The 23,901-nt window shown below is 44.3% G+C and overlaps 1 protein-coding gene across 1 annotated transcript in view; it reads left to right on the top strand.

The window, feature by feature from the left end:
• Positions 1 to 12,822: 12,822 nt before the first annotated feature.
• LOC129710263 (caveolae-associated protein 1-like) overlaps positions 12,823 to 23,901 on the top strand; it is a 60,192-nt gene continuing 49,113 nt past the window's right edge. The window contains exon 1 of the mRNA XM_055657141.1: positions 12,823 to 13,665. Coding sequence (XP_055513116.1) covers positions 13,201 to 13,665 — 465 coding nt within the window. The 5' untranslated portion in view covers positions 12,823 to 13,200. The remainder of the gene's footprint in view (positions 13,666 to 23,901) is intronic.

The following is a 23,901-nucleotide window of genomic DNA, read 5'->3' as shown; positions in this document are numbered from 1 at the left end:
TGTGCCAGAGTTTGCGATATGCCAAGGCACAGATGAGCGCTGTTCCTTCAGCAAATAAAGTCAAGTAAAGTAGCCTTTATTGTCATTCTGCCCTTGCGGTCTGAACAAAATTGTGTTGCCTTGCAGTTCTACATACAGTAAAAAATGACAAAAACACACAATAAACACAAATCAACATCCACCACAGTGAATTCACCAGGCACCTCCTCACTGTGATGGAAGGCAAAAATCTTAAGTCTTTGTCTCTTCCCTTCTTATTCTCCCTCTGCGCCGAGGCGATCCAGGCTTCGGATGTTGTGACCCGGCCGGGGGTGATGGTAAGTAATGTCAGTCCCGCGGCTGAATCCAAGCTCCGCGAACGGGCCGGTTCAACTCCGCAGCCCGGGGTGGTCGAAGCCGCCGAAGCTGCCACCCTCCAGTCCAGCGGACGCAGCTGTTGTCGAGGGAGCTCCGGAGAACAGGTCACCAACCTGTGACCTGCGAGCTGCCGACGATGTCGTCCACTGAGCCCGCGGCCGAGTCCACCGGGCCTACGACCGATCCTCCGAGATCGGGTCACCGCTGCCGCTGTCCCAGCTGTGTTTTTAACAGAAAAGTCGCATCCCCCCGAGGAAGAGACCAAAAACATGTTTCTCCCCCCCCCACCCACACACATACACAACCTAATAAACCAAAAATTAACTAAAACAGGACGAAAGAACAACACAAAAAAGAAAAAAAACAGACAGACTGCAGGCGAGCCGCAGCTGCTAAGGCAGCGCCGCCATCTTGAAACGTCATGCACTGTTGAAGGAGCGTAGGAGGCAGAAGGCCGAAAAAAGTTGCAAGTGATTGAAAGCTCTGGGTTACTCTTTCAGATTAATTGGAGGTGTTCCGCACATTAGTCACACAATCTGCACTTGGTTTCTTCAATATTGTAGAAGGCACCACATCTTGAGTATTGGATCCAATGCATTTCATTGGAAGAAGAACAGTTGGATCGCTGCTTCCCTGAATAATAGGGAAGGTAGAGGTACAAGTTCAGGGGTGGTATCCCCAGACAATAGTTGCCTGCACTCATGGGAAGCCAGCAACATTGATGAATCCAGCAACCAAGTTAAGCTACCTGGTACTGAAGTCAAATGAGACAAGACCATCTCTTCATGAGTGCAGTGCTATTGTTGAACACTCTGCTGCTGTGGCGAATGGCAAGTTGAGAGACGTGGCTGAATTCTGTTGGGAAGATCCTCCAGTGAGGAAGGTGAAATAGTAACTGGGCCTTCTCCTTGGAGGGAACATGCCAGGCAATGAGTGCATGGTTGGATGACTTCTCACATCAGTTCACATGTCCTGAGTATAATTAGAGGTGCAATGTGGTGTCTTTGACAGTGGTGTGGGAGTAACTTCTACACAGATGGGCATGCCTTTGCTTCCTGTCCCAAGGTCCATGAACTAACCAGTTATCACTGTAACTAAACTCCCAGGAATAATCCTCTGTCAACCATGTCCATTGTGTCTATACCTATCTTATCCCCGATTCAGTCTGGAGAAGGGTCTCAAACCGAAACGTCACCCATTCCTTCTCTCCACAGATGCTGCCTGTCCCGCTGAGTTACTCCAGCATTTTGTGTCTACCTTATCTTATCCCCTTATCTGTTTCCACCTATCACCTACTAGCCTCTGTCTCAACAGTCTCCCCACACTGGCTTCATCCACCCCTCAAGCTCCCATGTCGCTGGTTCCACATATCACGAACAAGCCTCTGTCTCACCCCTCCCTCTCCCATCTATATACAGGCTATCCCCACTCTACACTCTCAGTCCTGATGCAGGATCTCGATCTGACCCATCAACTATCTCTTTGCCTCCATAGTCCTCTTCTCCCACGTCCCAGTGCCTACAAACCTGCCATGTCTCCTGGTTAAGTGACACCTTTAACATTTTCATCCTTGTTTTTAAATCTCTCAGCCCTCTCACTTGATCCAAAAACTCTTTCAGCCTGCAACTTCCCAAGACTCTATACTCCATCAAATCTGATTATTTACATATCACTAAATTTAACCTCCGCATCATTGACAATGTGCTTGCAGCCAAGCTTCAATCTTCCCCAGACCTCTCTGTCTCACCACCTCACTCTTCTGATCAAAGATCTTACAGCAAATTTTATTCTTGACAAGAAGTTTGAACTGACAGATTTATGAATCTGACCCACACAAACTGTTGCCCCGCAACATTGATTACAGTGCGAGTCGGGTCGGGTTAGGTAGGCTCAGGTTGCTAAAATGGGCGTGGAAAAATGCCCATGATCCCCTCCATAGCGTACTACACGTCAGTCCATTGCATTTAGCAGGAGTAGGCTATCTTGCTTCGCTATAAGATCTTTGCTTCTGATTTAAAGTTGCCTGTTTGATCGAACTTTCCTTGTCGCATCTTTAGTGTCTCCGTCTCAAATTTTGTCTGATGGATTTCCTGATAAGCACTTAACAGGCCATTAACATGCTCTGTTAAAAAACACAGCATAAATACAGGTTGATGGTGTCCCCGTGAACACTTAAATCTGCTCCACTCTCGTGCATTTCCTGTTTATTTCATTTTCTGGCTGATGAGTTTGATGATAAGTGCAGAGGAAGTGATGATGTTGAACGCCGAGCTGCAGCAGATGAACAACAACCTGGTCTCGTTGTCCATGTGGTCAAGTGCAGAGTGGAGAGCCAGTGGGATCACAGCATACCATTAGGTAAATTTTAATGGATCCTGGTCTTTACTAAGATAGAAGCTGATATGTGTCATAATCAGTCTCTCAATGCATAATGCTATTCAAAAAATGTTGCAACAAAGACCATATTACGCACTTGTAGAATTTTAAGATAATGTAGTTACATAAGTGGTAGAAACTAAATTCTTCATTGTACGAGCTTGTGTGAAGCAAATCATTCCAATTTGACCTGAAATACAGATTCAAGGACAACCGGTGTATAAAATGTAAGTTTACAAACCCACAAAGTATGTGATTTTTATCTTTATTTAGTCATTCTCATCGTCCTGGGTTTGTAAAACCTCCTCATGTGACATAGCTCTTTGCCATCCACAACAGCCAAAAATCACACAACATTTATAAAACATTCAAAGCAAATTAAAGTTTCCAGACAAATATAAATATTAAAGAAGGAACTGCAGATGCTGGAAAATGGAAGGTAGGCAAAAATGCTGGCGAAACTCAGCGGGTGAGGCAGCATCTATGGAGCGAAGGAAATAGGCAACGTTTCGGGTCGAAACGTTGCCTATTTCCTTCGCTCCATAGATGCTGCCTCACCTGCTGAGTTTCGCCAGTATTTTTGTCTACCACCAAATATAAATATTACTCAGTCTGTCAGGATCTATAATGGAACCTGTTTTCCGTCTGTAACAACAGGAGCTGTTCATTTTCTTTAATGTCCTGAATAACATGGTAGATGTTAGTAGTTCCTTCTTGAAATGATCACCTTTATGGCAATACAGATTATGGTGCCTATGTGTTAATTCATGAACCTGATATGGATAGTTAATGCGAGACCACAGACTAATGTGGGCTATGAGTGACACAGGGCCCCTGTTCCATGTTTCCTTCAAGGCTCCGAGTGTGTTTTTTCCTAAAATGTACTTTGCAGGAATTTGTGGGTGTTGAGGGAGCTGGAGGCAGCTCGTAGTCTGCATGGTGGAGACAGGTTGGAAACATAGTGCAGGTACCAGCTCACTGGTACAGAGTTCCGTGGCAGCTTAAAGAGTAAAGGCAGACATGTAAAGTGCTGGAGAAACTCAGCGGGTGCAGCAGCATCTATGGAGCGAAGGAGATAGGCAACGTTTCGGGCCGAAACCCTTCTTCAGACAACAGTTCGAGCTTGAACCAAACGTTAGCACAGCATCACTGTTAAAGTATTAGGGAGCAAGGTGATCTAAATCTCAAATTTTTGATTGAGTAGTAATGTTGAATCTGAAAGACGAGGAGGAAACAATTAAAACACCATTTTAAGGTGTTTGAAGAACACAGAAGACCGTGACAAAGGGTCTGGTAGCACGTTGTTGATGTGAAAAATATGAATCCAATCCCACCTCAGAGGCGAGGAATTTAAATTCAAGCAAATAAAAAGAACCTGGAATATAAAAAGTTGGCATCATTAATGACCATGAAGCAACTGCCTTGTCAATAGCTTGAGGTAGTGGGGTGGTAGGAGATGCGTCATGTGCAGAGATGCCCAGCCTCTGACCTACTCTTGTAGTCACAATATTATGGAGGGGGACACAGTAAGAATAGCCATGGAAGGTGAAGGTGAGTTGGTGCCATTCTCTCTCTTTGGAGATGGCCATTGCCAGGGACTTTAGTGTGGCAAATGTTACTTGTCACCTTTCTGCCTGAGCCCAATGATATCTGGGTATTGTGAGAGGCAGAAACAAGAGGTTTCACTTGCTGAGGAGCTATGGAGCATGGTGCAATCATCAGCAAGCATCCCCATCGCTGGCCATCTGATGGATGAATTAGTGAAGCAGCTGAAGATGGTCAGGTCTAGAACACTGGTCAGAGGGATTCCTTCGGTGATGTCCTGGGGCTGGGATAATTGACTTCTGACCGCCACCTTCCCTTAGGGCATGTGGTCTGACTCGAACCATTGGAATGATTTCTCATTGACACTCATTGACTTCAGTTTTGAAGGCCAAGGAAGGTGACAACATGACAAGTGAAGAAGGCAAACATCACTATACCACAACGGTTTACAGGAAGCTGCAAGACTATATCTTGAGATGTCTGTCACATTGTTGCCTCAGATGAAGAGCACCCTCTCATTGCCACTGTTGCCTTGAACCACTCCATTGCCCCTCTCTTCCTCCCCTCACATTTTAACCAACTGGACCTGCACCTTCTACCGGAATCTTTCGGAATCTGAGCTCCTCTGAGAATCACTATCTCCGCCCAGAATTTGACACCAGACTATAATTAGCTCAATATATTTAGGAACGGCGACATTATTTATATATGTGATTATTTATATATGTAATGGGGGGAGGGATCATGGTAGAAATTACAAGATCCAAATGCAATAAAAGTTGAAGATTAAAGGAAAATATTACAACACTCATAATTAACCAATTACTCCAGCAGATAGAGGAGCAATATCTCCCTCTGCTGATGACATGAAGAACTACAAACTGTCCATCAGTAAATAAAAATCAAAAAGCACCCAAGATGGAAATCTGAAAACAGAACAACAAATGCTGGAAACGCTCAAGAGATCAGCGTTTCAGGATGTCCCCTGTTGACCTTCTACCCTCCCTTGATCTTTTTATTTCCAACTGCTAGCGTGGCATCCACTGTCCACTCGTCCTCCACTTCCTTTATCCACCCCAATCTCACCTCCTCTGCACACTCAGCCCTCTGCTCACTCCACAGCAATCCCCACCTTGTTATTAAGCCCGCCAACAAGGGAAGCACCATCGTAGTCTGGCAGGCTGACCTCGACTGAGCTGCGCTCTCAGACACATCCTCACACCTATCTCTTGAACATGAACTTACAGCCAAACACCAAGCCATCATCTCATAGAATGCTTCTGATCGTATTGCCTCTGGTGATCTCCCCTCCACAACCTCCAACCTTATTTCCCCGCCAGTCCCCCACTGCTTGCTTCTATCCACACAATACACAAGCAGGACTGTCCTGGCAGACCCATTGTTTCTGCCTGTTCCTGTCCCATAGAGTCCATTTTTATGCTGATAGACGCTATGGCCTCTTGATGGAACCACTGAGTTTCCTTGCAAGCAAGAAATATTTGCAAAACATTTCCAATTAAGCTGTTCACTTTTGTTGAGGGTGTTTTAAATATTTAACTTAACATTTGTTTCCGCTTTTCTTCTCACCAATGGTTCTGCAGATTAGCGTGACCTTACCTCTGATTACATTTCCTACAAAAATCAGGGCAGGAAGTGTCTTTAATCTGAGGTTAGTCCATCAGCAGCAGGGAGGAAAAGGAGAAAATCGGTTTTCCGCTGCTTGTTGGACAAGACATAAAAATAATAGCGATGTTATGTGGTCGAGGCCAAAGAATTGCCAGCAGGTTCACGACAAGCTGATTAATTATGCCAACAGCCCAACGTTTTGTTACCAGCTTTCTGAGATTCACAATTAAATAGAGCGTTAATATTTAGTTTAAGGCGCTGTTGCATCATAGACCATGTAGACTGAGTATAAGCAGGTCCACTCATCATCATATATCATTGGCGATGCATTACATTAGATGCAACTTTTATCCAGTAAATTCGCTTCACCTTTGCTGATTAGGGTCGGATTCATATAGTAATTGTGGATTAAACGTGAAATATTTTGAATCGGCATAAACTCTGTTGCCTGAATCCAAGTTCAGCCCCTGAGTCACATACTTGGGATTTGACCTGGATTCTCAAGGTAATTTATTCCATAGCTCCAGGGATGTGATCTACCGTAGTTTTTACAGGGCCCCGGATCCCAGTAAATAAAGTTTACACTTCAAAGTTTGTCATCCTTGTTTTCAAATCTCTTTGTATCTCCCTCCGCTCACTGTGCCTTTTACCTCCTCCAATTCTGAAACATTCTGAGAGGTCAGCAGTCCCTTTGTCAGTCCCATTATTTAATCTCCCCCCTACTGGGAGACAAACCTTCAGCCAAAACTTTGCAATTCCCTTCCTAAACCTCTCAGCCTCTCCATCTCTCCTTCTTCCTTTGATATGTTTCTTAAAATGTCCATGACTGAAGTCAATGGACCCAGGTATCACAAGGTGAGTGAACCGAAGGCTGAACCTTCATCTTCGGTGGCTCCTTGGGTTCAAGCAGGATTTTCTCCCCCCCCCCTGAGGTGGCAGATGAGTTCCATGCAAGTGTTTAAAGATTATGCTAAAGAGTTGGCAGCAGATGAATTGGGGCAAGAACGGGCTTGAATCATGGCACTGGTTCTATCCTGGCCTCATTGGAGAAATGCTAAATGCTCAGCATTTCCTCATATACTCCTCTTCTAGTCAGTCAGAGACTCCAGTGCACGATTATTGCTAGTCACTTACTAAGCAAATGTTGTTGGTATGTGTGACAATTAAACACTCTCGACTAACCTCTACCTCAGCAACTATAATCTTCCAGGCACTATTTCTCTAGTTGCACACAGACTTCAGTGTTGCACTGTTATGGTATTACTGTTGTTGATTTATTGTATGTATTATATATTTATCTGTGTATTATTATGTTAAGGTGCAGTAAGTAAGAATTTTGTTGCTCCATTCGTGGTGCAGATAACTATTAAACACCCTTGATTCTTGAGTCTCTTGAATTTTGGAAAGGGCCTTATGCTAGCAAGCCCCATCCGAGCCCCATCTTGCAGTCGCCCCATCACCTGTCACAAAACAACATTGGTCAGCAGGTTTGCAAGGAGAATGAGCCTTTTCTTTGACCACTCACGTGTGCCAGCATACAGCTGGAGCGTGGATTGACACTTCATTTCTTATTGCAATGTAAATGTTTCCTTGCCCTTTCCTTTTTCAATTTTTTGGGATCTGGACTGATGAAGATAAGAAATCAAAGCAGGATTGGGCCTTGTGGCGCCTCGTGCCTGCCTGGATTTTGCATTCTCTCTCCTGGTATGAAGTTCATCGCAGACATTGTGGGCTGAAGGGCCAGTTCCAGTGCTGTACTGTTGTATGTTCTGTGATCCAACACCTAACACCATTCAAACATCTATAGTAAAACTTCCCTCAATCTTGTTCCCTTTTTAATTGAATGGTATCTGATGGGGAATGGGGTGAATGATGGAAGAATGAAGGCAGGGATTCAACACAAGTGGTCGTGTGGCATCAACTTACATAATACAAGAAACCAGAGTCGGCAACCCTAACTATTCCTCTCCAAAGCTCGAGCAAGAGTAGGGATGTAGTGAGGCGTTGCATGCTCTATTCCCATCAGACCTTTAAACTTTCAGCTCAAACTTGGAAGAACAAACAGTGTAGGTGAGAGAGGAAATAGGAACCTGAGGAGCAACTTTTTCAGGAAGTGGATGGTGGGCATAGTCGGAGTGAGTCGGAAGAGCAGATAGTTGAGGCAGATAGTATGACACTATTTAAAAGATATTTGGACAAATACATGGATAGAACCGATTTCGATGGATATGGACCAAACATGGGCAGGTGAGACCAGTATAGATGGGACATCTTGGTCAATATTGGCCAGTTGGGCCGAAGGGCTTGTTTCCATGCAGTATGTCTCTAACAACTGCACAGCAGGAGCAAAACAAACTCAGAACTGGAGACTACTAACGCAGAGCAGACTAGTGTCCAAATTGTTCAAGTTTAGGGATCAGGCATCCGAGAACAGAATCACGTGATCTTATGAGATTGTCATTGCCCTTGGAACCCTAATGAACAATATTTGTCTCCCTTACTTGTGTAGGGCCGGTTATATTCTGCGCTGACATGTTTCTTGACACAACTCTGATGTGCACCACTGCTTTCAATCAAGAAGAAGTTAAGGCCTGAGGCAGATAATTTTCAGCCAGTTGATAGAAACTGTAGTTGCCTGTTTCTGATGTCACCATCGACCCACAGTGGGACACTGTGACAGTTTCAGTGCTGCTATTGGGAGACCTCCTCTACAGCTGTTATTCCCCGGCAGCTGTAAATTGTGGAAACTCTCTATCATCCAACATCAGCTCATCCCAGCACAGCTGTGAAATCTGAAAAAACATTAACATCTCTTTATAAGTCAACTTAATAATTGAAGTAAAATTCCAATACCCAATATTTGAAATCGAGACATTTGACCATGTTTAGTGACCACTGGCAGAAGATTTTCACCATGTGAGGTAATCTCACACAAGATTTCCATCATCTGAGGTTAATTCTTGGTGCCCGTTCATTGGTTGTTGCAGGGTAAAATTGCAATGACCACATCATGAACTCTTCCCTGCAATACCAGCTGTTTGTCATTTTATGCTTTTCTGGGATGTTCGTGGACACAACAAAGTTCGGATCATGGCATCAGGCACAGTATAATGGTAGCGAGGTGGGAGGAGCCATTTGCAATGGCGCCATCGCAGTATTATGTATAACTCATGGTTCTGAGGCCATAGGACCAACCAGCGTGTTAACAATTACAATCCCCTTAAGCCTCTGCTTCCTGACATCCAGCAGCATCCACTTCCTCCCAGTGCCAGTCCGGGCCACATGTATGTGAATGTGTGCCCCCACTACATCCAGAGTTTCTCTTCCATATCATATTCTGGGGGGCAAGAATTGCTTTCAATGCCCTTTGGATAATTTGCCCTTTTCTTATATTGGTGGCCTCGATTTCATTCTTCCTACAATAGCAACACTGGCCTAATTATAACAATCTCCATTATATCGTCTGCTGCTGTTCTCTTTTCGGACGTACCAGTGTGTGTATTCTGTTCTGGAAACAGGGCCACTGTGGTGGATGTTAAATTTTGTGTTGATTGTTGTGTTTTTGTCATTTTTTTTAATTATATGTATGACTGCAGGGAAACAGAATTTCGTTCAGACCGAAAGGTCTGAATGACAATAAACGAATCTAATCTCCAACTTGTTCATGCTGACCAAGCCGTATAATGAAACTAATCCTGCATGTCCGTGTCTATCCCATGATATAGGGAAACCTTTCATTTCCATGTCTTTTAAATGCTGTGATTGTAACTATAATCGCATAGAATGGTGGTGCTGGCTCGAAGGGCCAAATGGCCTACTCCTGCACCTATTGTCTATTGTCTATTGTCTACCTCTACCACTTCTTCTGGCAACTTGCTCCATGTAAGCACCACCCTTTGTGTGAAAAGGCTGCTCCTCAGGTTCCTTTAAATATTTCCTCTTCCGCCTTAACCCTATGCACTCTAGTTTTAGACTTCTCTACCCAAGAACAAAGACTATGGTTATTCACCTTAGCAATGCCCTGCATGATTTAATAACACTCTATAAGGTCACCCCTCTGTCTCTTACATTGGAGCATACAATATAGCCTTTCAGCCAACAATGTTCATGCTGAACATGTTGCCAAGTTAAATGAATCTAATCTACATGCTTCTTCTTCTTGCGTATGGCGTGCACAGCCTAAAGCTGTAGGTCAACTAGGTTCTATGTGATCTTGTTTGTACACATCGGGTTGATTGCATTAGTTGAAACAGGGTGGACCACGTGAAGGTTGAATCTCCCACCCTTAGTCTACATGCACGTAATCCATATTCCTCCATTCCTTGCATGTGCCTGATCAAATGCCTCTTAAACACCACTATCATAACTGCCACCACCACCATCCCTGGCAGCATGTTCCAGGCACACCTTGCCATCTGTGTAAAACATCCCAGCCTATGCAGTCTCTCTTTATAACTTTATGTCATCCTTGCAAAATGTTTTCATGCCTTCTTTATCCCAGTAATAATTTTCTTACCTCATTTCTATGAACTTGGCCCCACCCGTGACATATATCTGACTGGTATCTCGAGGCCCTTCACATCAGGGACCTCTAAGGGATAAGCGGTAAGTAGAAGCAAACTGACTAACCAAGGCCCCTCCAGACATGTTTTTCTCCAGTGCTGCCCCAGTTATTTGTGGTCAAGCTTTCTGGATCTCTTAGATGTACAGTAGTGCGGCATTCTCCATCTCTCACACCGCAAACTACAGTGCAGTAGAATAGCTTTGATAATCGTCTGAGCCACCAAAGATGAAGTATTGAGGGCTGGTGCCCAAGGGACCAATGTAACTCTACTTTGTCAGACAAAAAAACTAAGCTGATGACTTTGTTCGGTAGGGAGCATATTGACTGGTGGCATCACTGCCTGGTTCAGGAAGTCGAACGCCCAGAAATGAAGAAGATTACAAAAACTAGTGGACACTGCCCGGTCCATCATGAGTAGTAAGCTGACCAATATTGAAGGGATCTATAGGAGGCCCTGCATCAAAAAGGCAGCCAAGGTCATCAAGGTCCCACACCACCTGGCCAAGACCAGGCCTAATCTGAGGAAAGACATTCTTGCCATAGAGGGAGTACAGTGAAGGTTCACCAGACTGATTCCTGGGATGTCAGGACTTTCATATGAAAGAAGACTGGATAGACTCGGCTTGTACTCGCTAGAATTTAGAAGATTGAGGGGGGATCTTATAGAAACTTACAAAATTCTTAAGGGGTTGGACAGGCTAGATGCAGGAAGATTCTTCCCGATGTTGGGGAAGTCCGGAACAAGGGGTCACAGTTTAAGGATAAGGGGGAAATCTTTTAGGACCGGGATGAGGAAAACATTTTTCACACAGAGAATGGTGAATCTCTGGAATTCTCTGCCACAGAAGGTAGTTGAGGCCAGTTCATTGGCTATATTTAAGAGGGAGTTAGATGTGGCCCTTGTGGCTAAAGGGATCAGGGGGTATGGAGAGAAGGCAGGTACAGGTTACTGAGTTGGATGATCAGCCGTGATCATATTGAATGGTGGTGCAGGCTCGAAGGACCGAATGGCCTACTCCTGCACCTATTTTCTATGTTTCTATGTTTCTATGTTTCTAGGTCTGATTTCACTCCTGCCATCAGGAAGAAGGTATAGGATTCGGAAAACCATGATCTCCAGGTTCGGGGACAGCTTCTTCCAAACAACAATCAGGTTATTGAACACTACAAACCCCTAAACATCAAATGAGGAACTGTCTTGGTTGCACTTGGGACCTCGGGCTTTTGTTTGGTTTTGCGCTAATATTGGAGTCTTCTATTTTTGTTTGTTTATAATATTATCTACCGAGTATCGTGTTAACTTGTTATGCTGCTGCAAGTAAGAATCTCATTGTTCTGTCTCGGTACATATGACAATATGATATATATGTCTCCCTCTCCCTCTTCCTCTCCCTCTCCCTCTCCCTCTCCCCTCTCCCTCTCCCTCTCCCTCTCCCTCCCTCTCCCTCTCCCTCTCCCTCTCCCTCTCCCTCTCCTTCTCCCCTCCTCTCCCCCTCCCTCCCCTCCCCCCTCTCCCTCTCCCCTCTCCCCTTCCCCCTCCTCCTCCCCCTCTCCCTCACTCCCCCTCTCTCTCTCTCTTTTAAGTATGCACATTTATGGTGCTGTCAAAAAATAATGCAGCAAATCCTCTCCCAAGAACAGGAATGAGCATAATTTCTCATCTGACCCTGTCGTTGCTGAATAACATTGACAAAACACACCCTGATTCCTATCCCATTTTCCATGGCAGTGTTAATCTGAAAGAACACTCAGAGACATAACAACAGTACAGGAAGGGAATAGCCATTCTGCAACTGAACACTAGAGATAAATATTTTAACAATCTGGGAGTGCATAAAGTAACTGGGCCACATGTGATCATTGTGGCCCCATAACAGGCAAAGAAAGCATTCACCACCTTCTTCTCTAATCTGGTGCATACAGACATCCCCAAACGGATTCTCTTTTGCCTCTAGTCCCACTCGTTTGATATCATTTTTGTTACTGATTCAAAGAAAAATCTGTTTGTGAATTGTTTCCAGCTGTTTGTTGAATGTTACGCAGACGTGAAGTTTTACCAACTTCACAGTTAACAGTGAGAGGCTAAATATAGATTTGTGCTCACTGCAGGACTGTTAAGTGTGGAAATTGATGTTAACTGTTGCTGGATTTTTATTGTTTGTACCAGAATCTGCCTTTCTTTGCAAAGAGAAATTGCTTAGACTAGTACATTTGCCACAATGGAAATTCAGCTGTCTCTTTGTATGCGTGGGCATGTGTGGCTGGCTTGTGCTGAGGTCTGTTTCAAAGCTGGATTCATCCATCAGCAGTTCCAGAGTCTGTTATTTAGCATTTAACATGTCGAGCACAGTTCTGTAAACATTCCTGTCTCAGGTCTGCGATATTTTCTCTTGGAGGTGTGCATTCCCCGTGAGATGTGCCTGTGCTTGCATTGGAAGTCTTCAACTCCCTCCCAACTATTCAAACAATTTAAGGAGGGGGCTGGCATGAACTTCAGCAGTCTCACACTGTGCAGCTAGGTGGAGTAGCTGATGTCCTTTTAAGCTTGCACATTTTGTGGGACACTTCTTGAGCAGCTGTGTAACTGGAGTGAGAGGACATACAGACAGGCTCCTATTTCTCTCTCTCTCTCTCTCTCTCATTCTCTCTCTTCCTGCAGGACTGGCTTCCATCCCAGCACAGTCAGCCCAGGTTCAGTTGGTAATTTCAATCCCAGTTTGACATTTCCAACCATGGCAGACACCATGCAGGCAGAAGCGCAGGAGCTGAACCTGAACCTGGAGCAGGAGCAAGACCAGGAGCGGGAGCAGGAGAGCCCGGAGCCCCCAGAGCCACAGAAGCAGGATGAAAGCTCAAAGTCAGAGCCTCAGTTCAACGGGGTGCTGGTGCTCACTCTCCTGGACAAAGTGGTGGGAATGGTTGACCAGATCCAAAACAGCCAGCAGCAGCTGGAGCAGCGGCACCAGGAGATGGAAAATGCCGTGTTCAGCATTCAAAGCGAGCTGAGCAAACTCACCAAGTCGCACACAACCTCAGCAAACAGTGTCAACAAGATGCTGGAGAAGATTCGCAAAGTCAGTGTCAATGTTAAGACCATCAAGCATAACATGGAGAAGCAGGCTACGCAGATCAAGAAGCTCGAATCAAACGAGGCCGTGCTGTTGAAACGGAATAACTTCAAAGTAATGGTCTACAGGGTAAGTCATTCGCTGATTGAAGTTTGTGTGTATTTGTGTGTGCATGTGTGTTAGCGAGCGTTTGTGTGTGTTGATGACTGTGTGTGTGTGTGTGTGTATTGTGTGTGTGTGTGTGTGTGTGTGTGTGTGTGTGTGTGTGTGTGTGTGTGTGTGTGTGTGTGTGTGTGTGTGTGTGTGTGTGTGTGTGTGTGTGTGTGTGTGTGTGTGTGTGTGTGTGTGTGTGTGTGTGTGTGTATACTTATGTATCGAGACATCAGAGTAACCAGAGAATATTTAGAACAATACAAGGAGTAATTCTTTTGATCTGAGGCTTAATGTTTTGATATTTATGAGGAGTAACTACAGTGAACTTTCATTCAGAAGCGGGCAAGAATGGGGTGGGGTTGCTGGCCGGCTGGGCTGAGATCTAACTGTATCTGCAGTATGTGGAATGTTGATCAGTGACCTTTGTGATGTGACAACCGTTAGAAGTATTTTCACCGCAACCCCCTGCTGTGTAGTAACCAGACTCATGTACACAATCAGCAAACCTCAGACCCTTCCTTGCTGCATGCTAAAGACAATTCAAATCAAGAAGGGTCTCAACCCAAAACATCGTCTATTCACGTTCTCCAGAAATGTTGCCTGACCCACTGAGTTAGTCCAGCCTTTTGTGTCTGCCTTCAAATCAAGGAGACCTGATTCCACAGCACAGGTTGCAAATCATGAGTTGGGAGATACTGTCTGATCCCTCTGCATGAGAGGCAATGCCTATTTCCAGTTGCATTAATGCAAATGAAATTGTGAAAGTGTTTCAGAGTACCTGTTGCAGTGTGCAGAGGAAACGCTGCAAAATAACTCAACAATCTGATTCTGTGCAGCTATCCTGCCTGCGTGTCAGTAATTGGTACTGCAATTAAAGAACCATCTGCTCCAAGTATTTTTTCTTTTTTCGGAAGAGTTTATTTTCAGCCAATTTATTGCAGGCTAGAAATCCAATATTAATTATAAACTAGAGGCATTCAATTTCACAGCTTCCTGAGTTCTGCTTCCGCTCCGTCAGTAAAGAACGACTGCTTGTCCTCATCCTCCACATCTTCTGGCGTTCACTTAAAGAGAGCCAGAGACGGAGGCAAGGCTGTGTCAGAGGGAGTTGTCCACCTCCCCTGAACAGCAACGCCTGATCTGGGTGGGGCCCATTATAAAGGGTAAAATAATCAGGAATTCAGTCTCGACTCAAATGACCATGTTAAATAGTTCCTCGGGTTTATTCCTTCCCATGTCCAAAGACTTTGAAAAGCAAGGATTCAATTTGAACTCTAATGGAACTCATGGATTTAAAATTTAAATGCATGGGAATAAAAGCGAGTGCAACTCTGAGATTTATTTGCGGGGGTGTGGACTATGAAAGAAAGAAATTGTTAAATTGGTGCATGGCATTAAATGGACCACAGTTGGGGTATTGTGCGTAGTTCTGTGCATCTTGTGATAGGAACATAACAGTCCCAGAAAGCCAGTCCCCTGAAGATTCACTTTACTGCTATCAGAAATGTAAGATTGTAGTTGCAAATAAAAGCTCAGAACCAAAGGGGAAGATAGTAAATTTGTTTTAAATGACAAAATATTTTGAGAAACTTCAAAGTGAGTCTTCAGAGCCTGCTAAATCCTCAGCGCAGAGCAAAGACCTGGGCTTATCAAGAGTTGAAAAAGGAAGAAATTGGACACATTTGGAAACTTTATGCAAACGGCTTTTAACATAACATTGAGCATAATAAGATACTTAAAAGGAAAGACATGCTTGTATGAACTGGAAGCATGGAAGAATGCCTTGGATTAGACAGTTGGTGATATGTTATGCCCCTGTCCCACTTCGGAAACCTGAACGGAAATCTCTGGAGACTTTGCGCCTCACCCAAAGTTTCCGTGTGGTTCCCGGAGGTTGCAGGTGGTTGCCGGAGGTTGCAGGTAGTGGAAGCAGGTAGGGAGACTGCCAAAAACCTCCGGGAACCGCACGGAAACCTTGGGTGGGGCGCAAAGTCTCCAGAGGTTTCCGTTCAGGTTTCCTAAGTGGGACAGGGGCATTAGATAACTTATTTCTGTACTTTAACTCTGAATCAAGAATCAAGAGTGTTTAAATGTCATATTCGCCAATAACTGAATGATGAAATTCTATCTTGGCGCAGCATAACAGGTCTATAAACGCAATGCACAGATAAATATACAATAATCAATAATCAAAAAAATTAATGACCATAATACTATGTAACCGTAATAGTGCAAAACCGAAGTCAGTCGTGCAGCTGCAGACACAGTCCACAGAATACCATAGTTGCTGAGGTTTCATATTTGATTTAGGCAGACAAATTAGAGATATTGCATTTATTTTGCCACATATGCAAATCCTTGTGTCAGTGCAGATAACAATAAAGGCAAACTTATATTATACAATAAGCAATTTGGGATATGGGAGGAAAACTATAAAGGAAAAATAATATTAGCCTATGGGAACGCGCCCACAATTCTTTAGCTTCTGCAAGAGAAATTTACAAACCACAAGAAATAACTTTGAATTGATCGCAGTTTGTGACTGCAAAATATCGTCCACTAGCAGGCCTGCTCAGAATGTAACTGTTCAAAGCAATTTTACATAATGCTGAAATCAATACTCTTGGTGTTTTGCTATTTGACCACTGGACCTTCCACTGTTGGGGGAGCCTAAAGTCAGGACTGTAGAAAGGAGATAACCATCAATAAATCTAAAAAGGAGGTCAAGAAAAAACTCCTTCATTTAGAAGGCAGTGGAATGTGCTCCCACACGGAGATCTTGAAATGATTAGTGGAGATAGATTTAATCAGAATCAGGATAAGATACGTGGCAGCAAATTGAGATCTGTGTAAAATTAAAACCCGACGCACTCTGGTCTGACGGTGGCCAATCCAAATCTGACCTCTGTCCAATGCCATCTCAATGTTTCCACAACTATCCTGACTGAGAAGCTTTTATGGGAAAGTGGAAAAGTCCCACTAGCTATATGTCAGGCATGTTGCTACTGACCCCGAGCAGAGTACACATGCACTAATACTAGGCATATAATCCTGACCTAGATAAAATACTGAACCTGGTCAACATGGTACAGTTCGACCCAACCCAAACCAAGCCCAAGTCATATCGTTAAGTCCCCAAGACTGAGGTTAGGCAGCCGGACTCAGGCAGAAAGGACCAGAAGGAGGGGTTGAGAAGGTGATATGAAGTAAGATGGGAAAGGGTTCTGTGGAAAAAAACACAGAATTGTTGGACTGAATGTTTTCTAATTTAGCATCAGTGATGGAATTCCTTCTACATCCTCAAATCGCACCAGATCGTTGAGAGGTGATGCAACTGATAGAGCCGCTGTCTCACGGCACTAGAGACCCAGGTTCGATCCTGACCTCGGGTCCAGTCCATTTGGAGTTTGCACATTCTTCCTGTGGCCACATGGGTTCCTCCCATATCCCAAAGACTTGCAGGTTTGTAGGTTAATTGGCCTCTGTAAATTGTCCCCCCTAGTGAACAAGAAAGTAGGATAACATATAACTAGTGTGAACGGGTGATCGATAGATGGTGTGGACTCGGTGGGCTGAAGGGCCTGTTTCCATGCTGTATCTCTTTAAACTCTAAACTCTGTCCTACACAGTCTGAGAACACAATTCTTCACAGAATAATTTAGCTGCTTCAAATGTATTTGTACTTTACCTTTCCTGTGTGGTTGATATTTAACTATTTAGATATACCAGAGTGTGCAGAATAATCAGTAATATCATAAAAGAAAAAGTATTGCAGAAGTACATTTTAAATTGCCCAATAATTATTTGTTGTTAAACAGGACTTATCCATTTGTGGTGGCCGAAAAAAAGGGAGAAGCGAGACCTTGGGTGTCTGGTACAACCAGTCATTTGGGGTAGGCATGGGGCAGGCAGTATTCAGCAGCGAGTATAGGAGCAGTGAGTTCTTATTAAGCTTGATTTTGGCGCCATCTTTTTTCAGGAGCTGAGAGTAGGAGCAAGCTGCTGGAGTTTGGCTGAATCCATAAATAACACATGTTGGTTTCATTTAAAAAAAAGCCAGTCCTCATTTCAGCTCTGGCTCGACGTTACACAGCTGCTCTGGGGCAGACTTCATCATTTTTATTGGAGAAAACCTGCTCAGCTGCAGAGAAGACATTGTGCTGATAGTGAAGCGATTTTCACCTTTTATACTTGGGCTCAGCGGGTGTGGTGCCGCCCCAGATTGCGTTGCTCCCTCTGTACGAGTGTAGGCACAAGGGATCAATGTGCTGCTCTGGGGAAAATAATGTGCTGGCTAGGGACTTCACAGCAAGGTTAGAGCCAACCTTCAAAGCAAGGGCTATGTCAGACTCCCACCTTCAGTGGCAATACCCAAACATCCCACTGAAAGGTCATTCTACTAACGTCATTCATTTGTTCCATCAAATGTCCTTGCCACATTGAACATTCCAAGTCATGCTATTAAGTGGGAAAGAGAAGCTGTTGCCTTTACACAGGACCCTCTATGTAAGTTGGCCAAGTTGGATCCAGTGAACATAATGGTGTACCTAGACTCAGAGGCTATCAAGGGTAATGGGGAAGGGCAGGAAAGTGGAACTGAGATAGAAGATCCAACAAGATATTATTGAATGGGGGATATTGTGTGGTCTCCATCTATTCCTTATGTACTTGTTGTCACACGTCCCAGCTTCTGAAGCCTGTTGGGAATGACTGTGTCATTTGCACTGTCGATGTTACGAGGGTCTCCAGCTTACTCTAAGTACTGCTGTGTTTATTGCGTTTGTGATGGGATGTTGGGGTTGAGTCTGCCCCAGGCAGAACTGGTGATTGGCGGAGTCAGGTACATTTGCGTACTCTGAGCTTTTGTAGATGATCGACAAAAGAACCGACTGCTGTTCAGATCTGAGAGATGGACTTGCCACAAGGAGCAGGGATTTATTCCACTTTACTCTGGATGCCAGTTGCTCAAAGTATTTGATGGTCCAGTCTGGAGGTATGTTTTTCATACAGAGAGTGGTAATTAAATGGGACAACTTGCTCGTAGTGGTAGCAACAGATACAATTACGTTTAAAAGGAATTTGGACGAGTACAGGTACCTCAAAAGGACAGGAGTAGACGGATAAGAGCTTAGTACAGGCAAAAGGGATTGATGTGGATAGGCATCAGATTGGCATGGACTTTGGGCCAAGGAGCTGAGTTCTGTGCTCTATAACTGTATGGCTGTAAATAGTATCGAGGTTGCTGTTGCTCTTTGCTGATGCTCTTTGGTAAAAGATGTTTGAGCAATAAGGAATGAGCCAAAGCAATCGCCTTTGCAGACCTGTGCCAAAGTTCTCTCCAATAACAACAGATAATACTCAGAATATTCAGCAGGTGTGAAGAGAGGAACAGAGCCAACATTTCATGTCAATGGCCGTGGGGGAAAAAAGTCAGGATCTAACATATTTTAAATTGCAGAGAGAGGCGGAGGGTGGAGAACACGAGAGGGAAGTTCAGCAAGATGGTGGGGAATAAGGGAGCTAGACTCTCACAAGTAATGGTGGTGTTGGCTGCTAAAGGTGGATAGGGTGTGCCCTGTGAAGGGATAGGTAGGAGGGGTAAGAATGAAGTCAGAAATACCAGGAGCAAGAAAAAAGCTCTGAATGCTGGAAATATGAGATAAATTGGCTGATTATCTTAATTTGTTACGAGGTAATTCAATTGAGTCTTGAGTTCTCTGGGCTTAGCCAGTGGGCCGAGTTCCAACAAGCAAATGAGAATGGAGATCATGTACTGTATAGATGTACATGGAAGAATGTTTGGATGGGACATAGTGTTTGAAAACACTGAAGTGGGGTGTGCTCATAAATCAGTTCCACATGGTGTGGCTTCCAAAAATTGACTCAAAGGAATGTTCATGTTCTCTCCTCCCATGTCACACAGAACTGACTACTGTTACTAGTGCGAGGGGAGCATGGGTTGTTAATCTTGGCTTGCTCTCTGGCCTGAGATGCATTTCAGTCTCTGATCTTCACTTGACCAGCTCCTGGGGAACCTCAGATCACACCTCAGCCAAAAGCACCCAGAGGTTTATGCTACTCAGGGAACAGGGTGCACCCTGTGAAATGAGCAAGCATTAAGTGTTCTGAGCTGAGCCCTGTCTAATGGGATGTCAAACCCTGGCTACTGAAGGCATTTACAATGGAGAAATGCACACACCTGCACTGCAAAGGTTCAGCTTCCTCCTGAGACCCCAACCACCATGGTAGCTGGTCTCCAGCCAACCTAATTCACTCCATACAATAACAAAAAGCAGCTGAGAGCACTGGACAGGGTCAAGGCAGTGGGAGCAGTCAATGTTCTAGCTAAAATGCTGGAGACCTGCTCCAGAGGAGGCTGTACCTCGAGCCAAACTGTTCCAGTACGACGCTGGCTTTTGCCCAAAAATTGGGAAAATTGCCCAGATATGCCTTGTTCACAAAAAGTCAATGTCCACCAACAAGCATCAGCAGAGAGGTGCACTGTCATTGCCTGCAGTATCAAGCAGCATCTACTCACCTATAACTGAACCAGGACTCGTGACATTCAATGCCATTGCCATTGCTGAGGCCTCCGTCAACATACCAGGAGTCCCAATGACAAGAAACACAACCAGACCAATCATGGCTCTAGGTACAGAGCAGAGGCTGGCTATCCTGAAAGTATCTCAACATCTCATCTCCTGACACCCAAGATCTTCTCGCCATCTATAAGGTAAAAAGTCAGGGTTGCAGTGGAATTCCCGCCTCTTGTTTGGTTGAAAGCAGCACTGGCACCTTTCAAAAACCCAAAGCCCTCTGGCAAAAACAGTGCTTGGTCAGTACCCTGTTCATCACCATGCCGTTCCCTGGACCACTAGTCATTGGTGGCAGCAGTGCACCTTGTACAGTGTGCCATGTACACATCCCAAACCCACCACCTTTGCAGAGGGTAAACGCAGTTGGTGCCAGGGAGCACTAGCGTCTGCAGATTGCCCTCCAAGTCGAACAGGTTTGGAAATAGATCATAAATCCCTCATCCTGGGTTCAATGTGGGGAAATCTTTCCCCTTTAGTATTACTGGAGCACCTTCATCAGACAGACTGAAGCAATTCAAGAAGTTCACCACCTCCTTCTCAATGGCAGCCTGGTGTGAGCAGTCACTGCTATGTGTGTAGCATTGTCCAAATCGCCAAAATGAATATATATATATTTTTAAACTGCCTGGACATTGATCTATTGATCAAAACCACTGTAAACTAATTTTTCAATTAGAAATTAGCTTATGCAGAAGGCAGAAATATCACATAGGCACATGGATATGGATATGGAGGGATATGGATCACATGCAGACAGAGGAGATTAGTTTAAGTTGCTATCATGTTGAGTAGGGACATCATGGATCAAAGGTCCTGTACTGTTCTATCTCTGATGATGTAGTGAAGAATGCTTATGCAAAGGTCAGATGAGGTGCAATGTTGGGGAAATGTAAAGGGAGTTTGGCAGCTGATTGTATTATAATGCATATGCAGTAGTGTTTCATGATCTGACAGTGTGTCCACAATTGTAAATCTCCCATTCTCTCAATGAGAACAACATTTATAAAAATGCCTAATAACCAATATTTAGCCACCAGGCTTCATTAAATGGCTGATCCTCACGGCGTGACACTGATTGGGTGTCAGAGAGTTGGCATTATCTGATGGAAGCAAAGGCATTTTCCGATCAGTGCTTGGTCTGAGTGGGAGGTGTCCTGTTGGAAATCACCCAAGCCATAGCCCAGTATGAACTGGGAGCAGGGGGTAAGCCATGAACCACCATTAAAATCTTCTACCATTCACCGTTGATTACCGCTTGTTCTCACATTCTCCTGCATGACCCTGGATTCTCTTGCTCTCCCAAGATCTATCTGACTCAGCCTTGAATGTACAAGTTGACTCACCATGCACAGTTCTGTGGGATTGAGTATTCCAAATATTCACAACCTTCTGAGAGAATAAAAAGTTCTGCCTAAAAGGGCAGCTCCCGAGTGCTCCTTAATTCTCGACTCCTGGGCAAAGAGGAATATCCTCTCAATCTGACGTACTTGTTGTCAACCCTGACAACCTTATGTGCTTCATGAGATCATTCCTCATTGATTTTAAATTCCAGAGAGTATCAGCCCACATAACTGGAAACCAGAATTGATGAGAGGTGACATTTCTACCCCACAATACAAAGAATAATGATTCCACGTTAACTTTAAAGTCATTTGGTTCCAAAAAATGGGAAGCCAGCTTCCTCCTAAACAAAAAGCCTAGAAAATCTATCTTATTTGGAATGGCCTGTTAATCTTCATCAACTAAAATTTCTACAAAGGTTTATTGCTGAAAACAAGGTCCAAGGTGCAACTGAAGTAGTCTGCATGGTAAAATGGATTTTGCTCTGTCTGCCATTGCAGTATATGTGATGTGTGTGTGAGTGGTGCAGTAGGAAGAACGGAGCTGGTGATCTTACCAGACCTAGTACAAGTGACACACAATGTCTTGGGTGACCTGAAGTTTGCAGATAATACATTGTGGGCTGCCAGCAAAAAGAGAGAAGGAAGAATAAGCCAAAGGTAACAAAGGCGGGGATGAGTGTCTCAGCAAGGGAGGATTTGAGAGCAAGGTGACAGCAATGTTGTGGAAGTTTGAGTAGGCAGTCGTAGAGATGGCAGCTCAGTGTCACGTAAGATATCAGCTTGCAAACAGGAGACACAACAGGCTGCAAATGCTGCAATCTTGTGCATAAAAATGAAGTGTTAGAGGAATCCAGCACATCAGGCAGGATCTGGGGAAAGAAATGGATGGGCGTCAACAGTCTGAAGAAGGGTCCCGACCCAACGACCCAAGGCCCAAGACCCAAGACGTCGTCTGTTCATTTCGCTCCACAGAAGCTTCCGAACCCACTCAGTTTCTCTGCAACTTGTTTTTTTGTGGGTTTAGTTCCAGACGGTTGCCAGGGGCTGTCACTGCATAAGAAGCAGAATAGTGACAGAGGACTGAGTGAAGCTGAAATCACCAATGATGCAGCTAATGTATGAGAAAATATCTGAAATTCAGCGTTGACATGATATTGAAACTAGCCATTACAAACTTGCACAAATGTTCTCTCTGACTGAAGTCAATGTACAGTTTGTACATGGAATACTGACAGGATCCATAAAGGCAGCTGATATATTGCTGCATATGTTGACCCACCATTAAAGCTGAATTTCACCCTTGCTCATTCCCGCTCTTATCCTCATCCTCGCCCTTGACCCCCAACCAGAATTCATTCATTTACCTATCAGGTGGAACAATTGCATATTTTGATGGCTGGTGGAAGGATTATATTGTGTAGGAAGGAACTACAGATGCTGATTTAAACCGAAGATAGACACAAAAAGCTGGAGTAACTCAGCGGGACAGGCAGCATCTCTGGAGAGAAGGAATGGGTGACCTTTCGGGTCGAGACCCTTCTTCAGACCTCTCTCTGCAGATGGGTCTCGACCTGAAACGTCACCCATTCCTTCTCTCCAGAGATGCTGCCTGTCCCGCTGAGTTACTCCAGCTTTTTGTGTCTATCTTCGGGAGGATTATATTGATTGATGAACTCACTCCTTCATTTCCTACAGAAGTTAGCAGGTTTTCTCTGGTTCCTGCTGTTACAATTGTCCTCTATCATTCTGGCCAAAGTTGCAGTTTTCTTTCGTCAGCTGGGTAATAATACAACAAGATGCTCGTTTGCCTGAGTCAAGCAGCTGGGCATAGGATTAATCTGTGACTGAGACTATCAGAATATATCTATGCACATCTGCTGTGATTATATTCCATAATTGAATTATGTTATTATGCAGATGCTATTAATAAGATCCAAGGCTCCAAAGCTTTTTCAACAATCCTTAACTACTAAAAGTTAACTTTGAAAACTTAGTCATAAGAAAGTTATGCAACTATAATTAACCTTCTCCTTGTATGGGCAGATTAGTATGTGTGTTTGATTATGTGTATATGTATAGGATTACGTTTGTATTTATTGGGGAGCGTGTGCACATCAGACTGTGCCTACTTGTATTCCTTGTAGGATTGCCTGTATGACAGACAAGATGTGTTGTAAGGGTGTGTGTGTGTGTGTGTGTGTGTGTGTGTGTGTGTGTGTGTGTGTGTGTGTGTGTGTGTGTGTGTGTGTGCAGTGTGTGTGTGTGTGTGTGCA

Source organism: Leucoraja erinacea, chromosome 27 (assembly GCF_028641065.1).
Source record: "Leucoraja erinacea ecotype New England chromosome 27, Leri_hhj_1, whole genome shotgun sequence".
In the NCBI taxonomy this organism is placed as follows: Eukaryota; Metazoa; Chordata; class Chondrichthyes; order Rajiformes; family Rajidae; genus Leucoraja; species Leucoraja erinaceus.
This window is presented reverse-complemented; position numbering and strand designations above follow the sequence as displayed.